This window comes from Numenius arquata, chromosome 24 (genome assembly GCF_964106895.1).
Source record: "Numenius arquata chromosome 24, bNumArq3.hap1.1, whole genome shotgun sequence".
NCBI classification, from domain to species: Eukaryota; Metazoa; Chordata; class Aves; order Charadriiformes; family Scolopacidae; genus Numenius; species Numenius arquata.
In genome coordinates this window covers 1,245,158-1,258,622 of record NC_133599.1, presented here as the reverse complement: position 1 = coordinate 1,258,622, position 13,465 = coordinate 1,245,158, and the positions used below count along the sequence as shown (strand labels likewise).

Here is a 13,465-nt window from a genome sequence, read left to right as displayed (position 1 = left end):
CTGACTTGCATCCAAAGGTCAATGTTCTACCAAGACTTTGGAACTATGCAGATTTTTTTAAATCTTCACACACAGAGAAAATGTAATTCTGCATTTTTCTTGGAAAGTTTGCCTTGCAAGATGAATGTTTCAGGCTTCATTAATCACTGGAGCGTGGCCGCTCCGAGGTAACGTTTAGCAGGGGTTCGTCAGCACATAATAAAATCTTCCTGGTAATAAGCAAAAGACAATAGGTGACCCTGGAAGGTTCGTGGGGTTGCTTTGTGGGATGGCACTGCAGTGGTGGATCTTAGATGGGTTTGGTTTCTTGTACCTGACCGTTTTTGATAGGCAAAGCAGGGAGAGCTGCTCCTGTAGCACTACCCTCTACCGTGTTGTTATTCCTGCTGTATAAACACGGGCGACAGCCCGGGCAGCGTGCTGAGCGACTGGGAAGAGATGCAGAGAGACGCCGGGCTGAACGCCCGGCCGGAGTATGAGGGATCTTTGATCTCTCCTCAGATGGGTCAGCACAAAAGCTGCCGTTCATCCTCCCTGCATTCCTCCAGTCCACGTGTCCGCCCTGCCTGGCGACGACGGGTAAATTTAAGGATGCTTCAGGTTTGCTTTCCTTTGTGGCCTGATGCTCGGGCAGCTGTGGAAGCAGACACGGCTGGTGATGCTGAGCGCTCGCCCTGGCTGTCTGCGGCACAGCTTTGCCCTTCCTTGGTCCCCTGCGGGGACGCTCTGGGGTGCCCAACCCACCAGAGGGGTGTTAGGGCAGGTCAGGACTGAGTTATTTAAAATAATGGAGCAATGCGGCAAAAGGACGAGGCGAGGGCCGCTCCGGCGTGGGAGAAGGATCTGGTCCTGCCTTTGGTTTCACTGAGGCTGGTCCTCTCGCAGCGGGCAGCGGTGCCTGCCTGCGCCCTGCCGCCCTCGGTGCGGCCTCCGCGCCTTCACCCAGCAGTAACGCAGATGCCAAACAAATGAGTCTTCCCAGGCCTCTGCAGGGTTTGTTGGGTTCTTGAGTTTCTACCAGCCTCTGCTGAGGCGTGCGGCAGCACGTTGTGTTGTGAACTGACGGGAAATAAGCTGTCTTTTTCCATGCTCTTGGCTGGGAAACTCTGCAGCTTTTGAGCTGTATAGGTGATAATCTAGGGATAGCTCATTAGGCAGGACATGTGATCAGATGTTACCTGTTTGCAATTAATCATCCAAAGTGTTCACTCTGACATAATACATAAAGCACCAATCCTAACCCTTCAGGCAGCCAAATAGCACCAACATCTTCAGTGTTTTCTAGAAATCACTCTTTTAATTTTTAGTTCTCTCTGCTTATATTTACCTCTACCTGCATCTTTTTCCAAACCAAACGAAGAAATCCTTTGGCTGATGAACTGTACTTCCTAAGGTGACATTCTGCCGGCTGAGAGGCAGAAGCTCTGTCAGTACAGTCTGCAGAGCACAGGCTTTGGACAGAGAGTATATGCAGAGGAATTTTCATACCAGGAGCTATGGGATTTAATTTATTTCAGTGCCAAATTAACATCAGTACTTTTATCAACATGATTGTACCTCCTGATGCCTGCAGTAGCACCAGCAAGGCTTCCTAACCCCGGTCCCCTACAGTCCTTTGTTCCAGCTAGAAAAGATTGTAGTCATCAAAACAAAGGGGAACCATTTTCTCTCCTGGGAACAGATCACTAAGTTCCCATAAGGCAAAACAAAATTATGCAACAAGGCAAGACAACGTCCTGGGCATGTGGAGTCTTGCTGGCTGCTCTCGGCGCTCACATTCCACAGCGGCACGAAATGGAGAAAGGCTTCGCACCCGTGTGTGCGAAACCCCCAGCTCTGTGGCAGGAAAAAGTGCACTGAGTACCCCCCACCCCGTCCCAAAACCACCTCTGCTTCTTGAAAACCGCTTGTGACCCAGAGAACCCTCACCAGATACTAGCCAGGACGATTAAGAAATACCATTGAGGGGAACAAGCTATTTCTTTTCATGGTATGCATAGCAGAGCACGGGGAAATGGAGAATGCAACAGAACTGTTTTATAAACGCCACAGCGACTGTGGCTGCCAAAGTCTTCCTTCAAGTAGGACTAATGAAAGGTAAATGCTGGGGATAGACCCAGTACAACTTTTTTCAATGACCAGACCTCCAACTACTCCACTGAAGACAAGTGACCTTACAGTCAGGGGCTGAATTTCATCCGAAGCATTTATAAAAGGAAGGACTGAGATTTTTAATCCTGTTGCATTCTTCTAGGCACAGAGATAGACAAGCAGGATTCCTCTACATTATTAAAAAATTACCTTTTCATTGAAATAGAGCAGTCTTAGCCTTTCTGGCAATGCCTCCGGTCCTTCCCATCCATCTCCAGACTGCTGCTGCACTGCCCAGCTCCTCTCTTGCTTAAGACTCCCAAATGAAACCATGCATTGTCTAGGCACCCTCCTATACAGAAGCATAAAATTATGCTATACTTCTACAATTTTATTTAGATACACTTATATAAACACACACATGCAATCCCCCTGGTGGATCACCTACAGGTGTGAGTAAATTCAGAACAAGCCCTGTTCTAATAGTGGAATATGAATTTCTTTGCTGTTCTACAACATAAAACTTCAGACTGAATCTTAAGAGGTTTTTTTGGTTTTTTGTTTTTTTTTAATGTGAGAAGCTGTTCTTTCCAAACTAAATAAAAAAAGTTCCAAAACAGTGAACAGTTTAAATCCTTCTGGGCCTTAACACTACTATAATGAGGACTCCCTTGTTCCCTATCAACACCGCTCAAATCCTCTTAAAAGAAGAATCCTAACTGGATATTGGGCTGGCTCAGACACTTTTATAGCTACAGGTCATTTCTTTGCAGCTGACACAGCTCATGGTTGGATTCAGAACACCTGGTACGATATGGATAAAAGCTGGTGGCTGCAGTGAGCAGAGGAAAGAGGAGCAGGGTGGCTGTGGGCAGGAGAACTTGGTCCCTGGCAGGAGGATGGTGACCTCTCTGTTGTGCTGAGTGGCTGCAGAACAGAGACCAGAGGCAGAGCTGTGTGTTATATCTGTAATAAAAGTGGTGAGCAATGCTCAGGGGTAAGGGTAAACAGGAGTGTTTCAATGGATAAAGGCACAAAAGGGGGAAGGGAAATAAGGAGAACTCAATGCTTTAAAAAATAGGGAAATAAAATGTTCCTGTTATTTTTAACTGAGGGTTTTATGAATGAATTGTGAGAATAAGAGCAATGTGTACGCTTGTATCTATGTGCATTTATTAGCTTTCTCAATCATTTTGTATAGATTGGAGCCTCTAGTAGGCGTTCAATTAACATTATGCATTAGTATGTTTTTTCACGTGAGTAGTGTTAGTTATATGTCCTTATTTTTTCAGGGTTTACTCTCTGTAATTCTTGCCTTATTTCACTGAAAGATTGAGTATCCCCCACAGGCAGGTAGTGTAGGTCAGTACTGAAGAACTAACATTAGGGAAGTTCACTTACAATCCTTTTTATTTGCTAGAAAAACTACAGCAAAGTGAGTGGGGTTGTACATTGTGTGCAAAGGGAACCTCAACTCCTAAATTCTTTGATGTGAAGGTATTAATGTGCAGAAGGACCTTAAGCCTCTGGTGTCTGCTCCTAAATAGGGCACAGCTCAGAACATCTGAAGGTCTTTGTGACTCAGAGGTGGGAATCTCCTAATGATCTTAGTTATTTTTATATATGCCTGATGCCACACGTTATGCTGCCCTAATGCAGAGAAGCAACTCTACCATCACCAGGCAAGCACGCAAAGCTGTGGTGGTCAAACCTGTAGGAAAGAAAGAGGAAGAAGAAAGTAAAACTCAAAAAAAGAAGGTGAAATAGCAAGACACAACATTAACATCAAATAAAGGTACAAGACAGAGAGAGGAAAAAGAGCAAAGGAAAAACAACTAAAGGTGATAAAAAGATAATACAAGCAACGAACTTTGGCAGGGTTTTCTTTTTCTTCCTTCTCCTTTTTGGAATCTTGCTTTGCGGAGGGAAATGGGACAGCAATTCACCAACACCGAAGGGGAGCAAGGGGAGATTGATGTTGCCGAATTGCAGGAATGGTATAAGAAGTTTGTGGTGGAATGTCCCAGTGGGACTCTCTTCATGCACGAATTCAAGCGGTTCTTTGGGGTCCAGGATAACCGTGAAGCAGCAGAGTACATTGAAAACATGTTCAGAGCTTTTGATAAGAATGGGGTAAGTGGTGAGGAGTCTTTACAGGGATTTGTCTAATAATCCACACCTCTTCTTTCTGTAATTTTGGGGTGTTTTGGTGCAGTTCCCACCCTTGTTGCTGAGTTTTGTGAGACTAAGGCAAGGGCGATGGACCTGGAGAAGGGGCACGTGCTGCACCGCTCTGTATGGGCTGCAATGGATTCTTCTTCTCATAAATCTGTACGCAAACTAAGGACAGAATGTCCCCTTAAGGGACTAAATGTCGATCAACAGGTTGAAATTCAGGCAGTCGCGTTTTGAGACAGTATTGTTGAAAGATCCTGGAATAACCAAGGTTGCTACATGGAAAAAAAATATTTATCTGTTATGATAGAGGGGGAATTATAGTGTGGGAAGTCCTCCTCGGTTTGCTATACATTGGAGGAGTGTATATATACAGTACGAACAGGTGGTGTGTAACAAAATATTGATTTTTAGCTGCTTGAAAGTGAAGGAATGCTGAACCATTCAGACATTCTGGTTTTGATTCCCTTTGCTGTATTTGTCATCAGACACCCAGGAAAAGTGAGCTTTCTGGTTCAGTAGCAGTTCATGCATACCCGTGTATTGGTGCAGAAGACAGTATCATACCAGCCTGTGATATTTTAGATACTCAAGAGAAACGCAGTATGGTTACCGTCCTCATCTTGAGAGGGGTAGCAATGCTTTCCAAACTAGTTAATTGTTTTTTTCCTGAAGGTATCGAACATATTCAGAGTGTGGGGTTGTTTGTTGCTCTACATCGACAGAAGAAAAGAGGAGACAAGTCTGTCACCTCTCAGATATACAAATGTCCCTTAAGCTTCCTTTGAAACCAGTGGTGTTTGAGGCGGTAACAAAAGTCAGTTTGTGAGAGAGGATAAAAAAGCTACGGAAGGTGTAGGCAGATTGATTTGTGTAATTTGAAGTTGGCAAAATCCAGGTTCCTGCAAAAAACCGAAGGTCCAGGTCCAAAATCTGTTATGAAAGATGTGCAGAAAGGGTTGTGGAGCAAAGACCTACATTAAAAGGCGATGTCCCGTACTTACATGTATTAAGAACACTAAATTAGGCCTGGGGTCATGTGTTTGCTTAAATATGCCCATGGTATATGATCAATTGAGCAGGACCTGACAATATTATTAGTAATAAGGAAATAAACCCAAATCCTAACCTGTCTTTTTATGCTTACTGGCCTTCAAGGTCCAGCAGCAGCAGCTTTTGCTCACAGCTGCTGCAAAGCCTCTCGGTGCAGAACACGCCGGGGGGCAGAAGCACAGCCTGGATCTGCTGGGGGGGTTTGCTACCCGGGTCGGGGGGCTGTAAGGGGACAAGGGGCCGCGGCTGAGCCCTGGGGATGGGGTTGCTCTATATGAGGGCATCTGTGGAGGCTGCCCAGGGAGCCCTGCGTCCCCTCACTGCCTCTGAAGTTTTTTGGAGGACAAACACCTGATATAAACCCTTTATTGTGGGTGTTCTTGCTGCTGCCTTCTGAAATGTGATGTTTTCATTGTCTTTCTTTCTCAGATGAATTAATATCAAACAAGGGGGGAGGGTGGAAGAAAGGGGTCATGGTTGGGTGTTGGTCTCATTGGTGAAGCAGCCGAGGCTGTTGAGAACAGCAATCCCTTCCCCAAAGTCAATGCCTCCTGCGCTGATCCCCATCTGCCCCCCCATCCTCCATGTAATCTGTCTTGCCTTGGGGTTTTTAAATTGCTCATTTCTGGGGTCCTGGCAGGTGTCCCCTCTTATTGCACTGTAGGAAAACTGCTTTGCTCTCCGCTGTCACTCCTTGGGAACTCATCCCTGGTGCAGAGGGGTATGGCTGTGCTCACTGATGGTCTCGGGCTGGCGTGAGTCTTCTATAAAGATGAAAACAAATAGCTGTCCCATGGAGTATCTTCTTGGCGGTTTTTTATCTAGGTTTTGTAGGCGGGTTTCTGTCAACTGCACCCAGTTACGTGCCATTCAGCTGCTTTTTTTGTTTCTACAGGATAATACCATTGATTTTCTGGAATATGTAGCTGCCTTGAATCTTGTTTTACGAGGAAAACTGGAACACAAGCTGAGGTGGACATTCAAAGTATATGACAAGGATGGGAATGGCTGCATAGATAAACCTGAGCTGCTGGAAATTGTTGAGGTAAGTGGGCATTGCCTAATCACTTCTTTAAGCAATCACAGTTCTTTGGCAATGTAATGATGTATATGGTTTTTGTGATAATGAGGTTTCAAGGCAGCTGTGGGCAGTGATGAAGGGAAAATGCCTGCCCTTGGTGGAAAGGTCGTGTGCTCCGTGGTCTGATGAAGCCCGATGGGGTGGCTGAGGGATGGGTCAAACCCACTGCGGGTGGCCTGGCCCCTGCTGAAGCTGTGCAGAGATGCAGCATCTGGGTGCCATTGTGGAGTTCCTGTGTCTCTGCTCTGCCTTTTCTTTCCACCTTTTTACACCAAAATTCATTGCAGTGGCCAGAGCAAGAAGGTTTCACCCCATGCTCCTTACAGGAGCTGAATTTCCTGCCCGAGTAGCTGGTGAGAATACACCGAGAGGCACAAATTAGTATAGAAATCCCTTTTGTAATTATTCTCTCTGGGTTTCTGTTATGTTCTGCACTTTAATTAGTGACTGTGTGAGGGTGTGAGAGGAGGCATGGGGCATAGCAGGCAGTCAGGCACAGGGTGCCTGGGTTCTTTGGGTAAATGTTGTGGTGACTGTGCTGGAGTCACCCCTGTACCACAGGTGCTGTAACTCACCCTTGCACACCAGTACTTGTGAGGCTTAATCAATGGTTATCAAATGCTTCAGGATCTTAGGTGAAATACAATATCAAGAAAACATCAGAAGTTGAATCTGTGGAAAGCAGGTCCTTTTGGCTGGAAAGCGTGGCCAGGCGTTACCTGCAGCACCAGGTGTGGGAGCATCTCGGGAGCTTGTCTGGGTCAATTATAGTTTTGAGGTCAGGCAGGAATTGGCCAGAGCTGTGTTAGGCCCTGGCTAATCCCCTCTCTGGGAAGACTTCAGACAAAACCCTTCAGCCGAAGGAGTAAAGTTAATAATGAATGTGTGGTTGTCATGGGAGGAATAGATAAAATCTGCCTCTTTCCAGTGACAAAGTGGAACAGAAACTATGGGTCAAAATATGTGCTAGTACAGGTTTGCTCTCGCAGCTTGGGCACAAGCTCCCTGGGAGAGAGGGTTGGGTAAATCCAGATGTGCCCGGCCTCAGATGTTAGAAAAAAATCATCCTGAAAAGTCAGATTTTTCCTGTCTGTGAAACTCTTGTTCTTTGCAAAGGAACCCTGAGGTCTGACCAGTGTGTGTAAGGAAAATAAGAGGGCAGCAGCTTCAAAGGGCAAATGAAGTGAACCACAGTGTGTGTTAGTGTGAGGTCGGAGGTTTCGTTACAGGTCTGGGGCTGTCGAGTGGCAGATCTTTCTAGAAAGGTTAAAACCGCAGCCTTTGTAAAAGACCTTTACGCTGTTGGGAAGATAATGGAGTTCACTGCTTTTCATTTTCCAGTCCTTCTCCTAATCTGCGAACTTCTTTTCAGTCTATCTACAAGCTGAAGAAAGTGTGTCGGTCGGAGGTGGAGGAGAGGACCCCATTGCTCACGCCGGAGGAGGTTGTGGACAGGATATTTCAGTTGGTGGATGAGAACGGGGATGGTAAGAGATCGATGGCTCAGATTGCATTCATGCGTAATGAGAAGTTATCTGTGCTGGACAGGCGAGCTTTAATTACATCTATCAATAAATCACTTAGGACTATTACGTTACTCAGACACATTGGGCTTGGTTCTGGTCTGTTTATTAGAATTGAGAATAACTTGGTGCAGTAGGAGGAAATAATCTTCGTTGTTATTTTAATGTAAAACACACAGGGGTCACTATTCTGTCTGGATTTTGAGGCCACACAGATCTCATCCTCAGAGAGCCCCCCCATAGCCAGAGTGCAGGTCCCAGTCCCAGCACAAATAGCCCTGGTAAAGACAGTGGCTCCAGTCACACTGGAGTTTGCAGGATCAGACTTGCATCCTCGCAGAGGAGCGTGTGTCACTAATGCAGGGCTGGTGTGAATGCGCTGGGTTACAGCGTGGGAGTTTCTCTTGGCTGACTGGCCCAAACTGTACGGGGAAATGACATAGAGCTTTTGTTTTACTGCCATATTTTTCTGAAATTTAGATGGCTTTTACTCCTGCTTTCCTCTTCTTATGTCTTATCTGTCATGTCATGTCTCCCCATCTTGTGTCCCCCTCATCTCGCACACAGGGCAGTTGTCTCTTGACGAGTTCATTGATGGGGCCAGGAAAGACAAGTGGGTGATGAAGATGTTGCAAATGGATGTAAACCCTGGGGGATGGATCTCTGAGCAGAGGAGAAAGAGTGCTTTGTTCTGAGAGAATTCGGTTCTTATACAGCTGAAAATGTGACTGACTACAACTGTGGCTCTTGCACTCCAGGGTGGTAGTGGCTTTCCTTTCTAATACAATCTCAGCATCCAGAAGAAAACATCAGCGGTTTAAGAAGCCATATCTCAATCTAAACCCCATGTGCTGTGTACTGCTGGTACCCAGAGACTATTTTTGGCCCATGAATAAGTCTTTCTGTGTACACAATGCCATGTTTACCAGCTCTGGTCTTTGGTTACACCTCAAGGAACAAACTTTTCGTGGCTTCCTGCAGCGGATCCTGGGCAGGGTTTCATTCTGATGACAGACAGGGTTGGGAATTGAGAAGTCCTGACGCGGTGGTACTGTCTCCAGCACAGACCAGCGTTTGCATCATTCATACCTGCAGAGACACAAACACATCGAACCAGAACTGCCAACCAGCCAGGTGCTCTGGCAGCTTTATGCATTCAGAGTGTCTGTTATGCACAGTAATATCGATGCATATTTAGATTATACTACTAATGTAGAATTATTGAACACCAACATATCACTATCAAATATGAGAATTGGATTGAAAGGGTAGCCAAGAGAGTACAGAGAGTTGAGGAAGATATGAGGTGTGTGCTGAGCAGGTGGAGTGGTCCTTGCACCTCCCTCCTATGGACCAGACGCTGCTCCTTGTACCTCCTGAGAGACCTGGGCTGCTGCGGGGCTGGAAAAACGTTATTTCCCCACCCTGAGCAGTAGAAATGGTGCCTCTTTACATTTAGAGGGCAGATTTGCACAAGTGTGATGCTGCTCCTTTTGAGCCCCTGTTTCTCACCGAGTCATCGCTCTGCAACAGCTTTTCCTGCCTTGTGAAGACTGAACGAGCTCCAGGACTTTCTCTGCATGGGGAGAAGTTTTGTGTGGAAGGAGAGAGGGGGGAAGAGCAGGGTTTTGCTGGGCAGGGTCTCTGCAATGAGAGGATCAGCACCACTTTACTGGCAGGACCACAGAATGGAACAAGTGACAGAAAAATCCAAGTGAGTTACTGGATTAGTACAGTGGTTTTACACTGGACTTACTTAGCCGCAGACCAGAGATAAAATTTGCACAGGTTGTAGGCTGAGCTCTGCTATTCTTATGGCCAGCCCACACACCCGTATATGTACGTGTATGTGGGAAGAGAATTTGAGTTGAACCAAAATTTTCATTCACCTTTATTGGATTTATTGGATTCTTTTCAAGAAAAATTTCCCCAGGAAAATAACATGAGGTTTGGTCTGTTTTATTTTAATTTTCCCGTGAAATCAGCGGGCCAAGTCACATCCATGATTTGCAGTCCCTTTTTTGTGGCCTTTAATTATGACTGAAGTATCTTTCATTAGCTGATTAGTTTACTGGTTTGCAGTCTTGTCAATTTAACCGATGTTTAAATTCAGGACTATGAGAAAGTAGTCAGGATATGACACAATCAGTGCTAGAGTTCAAATCCATATATATTTCCACTTCTAAATAGCCTTTGTAAGAGTTCTCTGTAAATACACAGTAGCTTGTGGTGCGCTTGCTTATCAGAGCAGATTAGACTCCTAGTTTATGCTGCTGCAAGGCAGCTGTTTAAAGCTCATTCAAGCCAATAGTTTATCAGCTCAAGATCTGAAAGAAAAATCTCACTTCTGACTTGAGGGCCTGGAAGAGAAGATCCACTTCACTGATTTTCCAACTTGTGGACAAATGTTTTCACGATAGGATACAAGTCTCTAATTCCTTACATTTCAGCAACTCGACCAACAAAACACACTTTACTTCTGCTTCTGGCACAAATGAAGTGCACGTTTACTTACTCTAGTTGCATACTGTGGGTTTACTTAAATGCTTTACATTTTCTTGCTCTGTTCAGCTGGTCAGATCAGGCAGGGAAGGTGTTTGGTGTCCCCCACACCAGCAGTCCTCTGCTGCGGTGGTAGAGGGCATCCTAACACTGAGCACTGGTGCGGTCGTTCATAGAAATTTTGTAACACATGGATTTAATAAAGAATCATTTATTAAAATTCTGTCTGTTTTGTAGCATTTATTTTTCAGTTAGAATGAAGGTGAAGGCCTGTGTAAGCGCCTGAGTATCTGAGCCAAATTGTAGTCTTTAAGACAGGCATAATGAATTTAAGGGAGGCACTAAGTGTAACAGCTGATGTGGGCAAGAGGATGGATAAGGCGGAGATGGTGATTGCAGGTGCAGAGGAGGAAAGGGGTATCTTCTGGTTAACTTCTGTATAGTGATGGTGGAAATCACGTGTATGACAAAAAAATAATTTCTGAATGGAATTTGAAATAGTTGCTTTCAGGAAAGTGAGCCGAGAGTGCTGCAATGAGATGGACTCTGTTTTGACCATGCCAGGACTGAAACAGGAGCCTTGAAGAATTTAGGCCTCAGAGTGAAGCGTTGGACTCGGCAGTGGATGCAGGATGCCTCCCCGTCCCCTGGCCCGGGGAAGAGCTGTGGTGGTAGCACATGGCAGTTAAAGCTCGTGTTAGCGCTGGCGTAACCCAGTGGAAAATTATTCCTCTTATCAATGGTGTAATCTTTTGTCAAGAAATCGCAAGGTGCTTTAGTCTTAGTCCTATTTTTAAATCCATAGGTATAAACACTTTGGTCTCCTCCCAAACTCAATTCAACATTCACATCAGGCTGTTGATGTCAGACATTTTGCATAATCCATTTTTCCAGACTTACAGCCCAGCTAGAATTGGATTTGACTGATCGGATTTCTCTTGAGTCTAAATTGGGAAACAGGATGGCTTGGAAAAGGCAAATGCCATGTGATTTTTCTGAGCTTCAACCATCTGCTCTGATGTTTGGTGCTTCTGAAGTTGGGTAGGATGGAAGGTGAAATAGTCAGGTTAGAAAGCTGAAGGTGAGGATGTTGCTGAAAGCGGCTGGTGGGGAGAGGCACCAGGGAGCAGGAGCCGAGGAGGCGTCGCATCCTAAAATACTCTGGAAGGTGCATTCCCAGGATAAGCACTGAGAAGGAAAGAGGATAATTACATCTTTCTCTCTGCTTAGTTGTGCTCTTTATTTGTCCGTACACCTGATGTTCTGAGAGGGGAGGTTCACCCGTGGGTAGCCGGGGTTTGGTCATTCCCAAAGCACCCATTTGCAGCTTCCCCTTGAAAATGTCATGTTGAAATACAGAGTGGCCGTGCCAGGACTTCCACAGCCCCGTGCTGATCGCTGTAGGGACTTTTTGTGGTCTCAGTTGTTTTCTCACAGCAGCCGTGCTTAGCTCTGGCAGTATGGGAAAACACCAATTTATTTCTTTCTTCCTTCTTTAAAGGAAAGTGCAGCTCAGAAGTTTAGAAAGTATCTCAAGCATATTATCCTTAAAGACCTTGTATTTAAGGTAACTAATAGTGTGTGTTGTGGGATCTGATGCGTGACACGGCACAACGGAGCAGCCACATTCCCGGGGGAGACGGGACCTTTAGAAGCAGCTGCCCGAGAACCTGTTTGGTTTCATTTCTTTAACTTTTGCTCCTCACACCCCAACGCACGGGGACGCGAAAGGAGATATTTTTTGCAATTTGCCCTGGTCGGTTCCCGAGCTCGTCATTTCCCTCCCGTTGGACGTCGCTGTCTCGGAGCCCTCCGGCTCCCGGGATTCCCGGGACTCCCGGCCGCTGCCCGCCCGGCGCTGGCAGGCAGAGGGCACTGCGGGGACGGGGACCGGGACGGGACGGGACGGGACGGGGTAGCCCCGACTCCCCGGGGCGAGCGGGGGGCGGTGGGGGCGGTACCCGGGGAGCGGCCAGAGCACCGGGCTGGGCTCCCCCTCCCCGGGGGGATGCGAAAGGATGAAGCGCTGCTCGGCATCCTCCAGAGAGGATTTCCTCATCCTCCTATCCAGCTGGGAAAGGCCCTGAGCTTCCAGGCATGGCGGCAGGACGCGGGTGCAGAGCCCACCTGGGACCCTCCCAACCTCAAACGCTCCTTGGATCTCCCATTTCTGCATCTCTCAAAGGGCAGCTCTGCGTCCCACTGCAGCTTTTATGGCGGCATCTAAACCCCACTGAGATAAGCGGCGTGGTGCTGCCCAAAGTCGCTTGCTGGGTGGTTTTAGTGTAGCTCCAACTCCTCTTAACAAACCTCGTCTCCAGGGATTTGTCCCAGGTCACTTGCGGGGAGCCGGGACCCGACCCCAGACCTGCCACGGGGCCGTGCAGCCTCGTGGGCCCGTGGCCCCTCTCGCTTCGGGACAACACGGTGGCAGCTCCTGAAAAAAAGCCTCTCCCACTCACCCTGGAGAGGCTGCGCTGCCTCTCCTTCACCAGTGGTATCGTCACAAGAGTGAGCAATGAGTCGGTGGCTGGCACCCGAACAGCCTCCACTATTTTGAAATAAATTAATTGTGCATGAGTTAAGGCAAAGAGAGTCACAATATTAGTTTTTAATTATTTTTAATTTGCTTTCTTAGAGGCTGAAAAAACATCCTTTGGAGAGAGACGCTGAGGTTTGGAAGGTGCCTTTGGCCAGCCGGCAATTCTGAGGCAGCCCTTTTAGCATAACTTTTATAAATAGAAATCGGGCTTGTCAGGGCTGCTGCTTGTGGCTTCTTGGGCCGGCAGAGGAGAGATGCTGAGGGAAGCACAGGCGGGACTGGCTGTGTCTGTGGAGGGAGGGTGCACAGAAAGCCCACGCTGGACTCGCTCCCTCCTCCCTGCTGCTGTTGTAGAGATGAGGGAGCAGAGCTGGAGGTGCCTAGAAATGTGGGTGGGTAAAGCAGAGCTCTGGGAGACAGAGCTGTAGGACTACCTGGGGGGTGAGGGTTTAATGAAGCAAGCTATGCTTGTTAATGCAGCCGAGGTTCAGAAGAGCA

The 13,465-nt window shown here is 46.9% G+C and overlaps 1 protein-coding gene across 1 annotated transcript; it reads left to right on the top strand.

Moving 5' to 3' along the window:
• Positions 1 to 4,020: 4,020 nt before the first annotated feature.
• On the top strand, positions 4,021 to 8,618 carry GUCA1B (guanylate cyclase activator 1B). The gene is made up of 4 exons (XM_074163244.1): positions 4,021 to 4,224; positions 6,215 to 6,364; positions 7,773 to 7,887; positions 8,491 to 8,618. The coding sequence occupies exons 1-4, from the start codon at positions 4,021 to 4,023 to the stop codon at positions 8,616 to 8,618; spliced, it is 597 nt and encodes a 198-aa protein (XP_074019345.1).
• Positions 8,619 to 13,465: the final 4,847 nt, after the last annotated feature.

Coding starts and splice junctions, on each gene's coding strand:
- GUCA1B (XM_074163244.1), top strand. CDS start 4,021: ATGGGACAGCAATTCACCAACACCGAAGGGGAGCAAGGGGAGATTGAT. Junction 4,225..6,214: donor GAGCTTTTGATAAGAATGGG/GTAAGTGGTGAG, acceptor TTGTTTCTACAG/GATAATACCATTGATTTTCT. Junction 6,365..7,772: donor AGCTGCTGGAAATTGTTGAG/GTAAGTGGGCAT, acceptor ACTTCTTTTCAG/TCTATCTACAAGCTGAAGAA.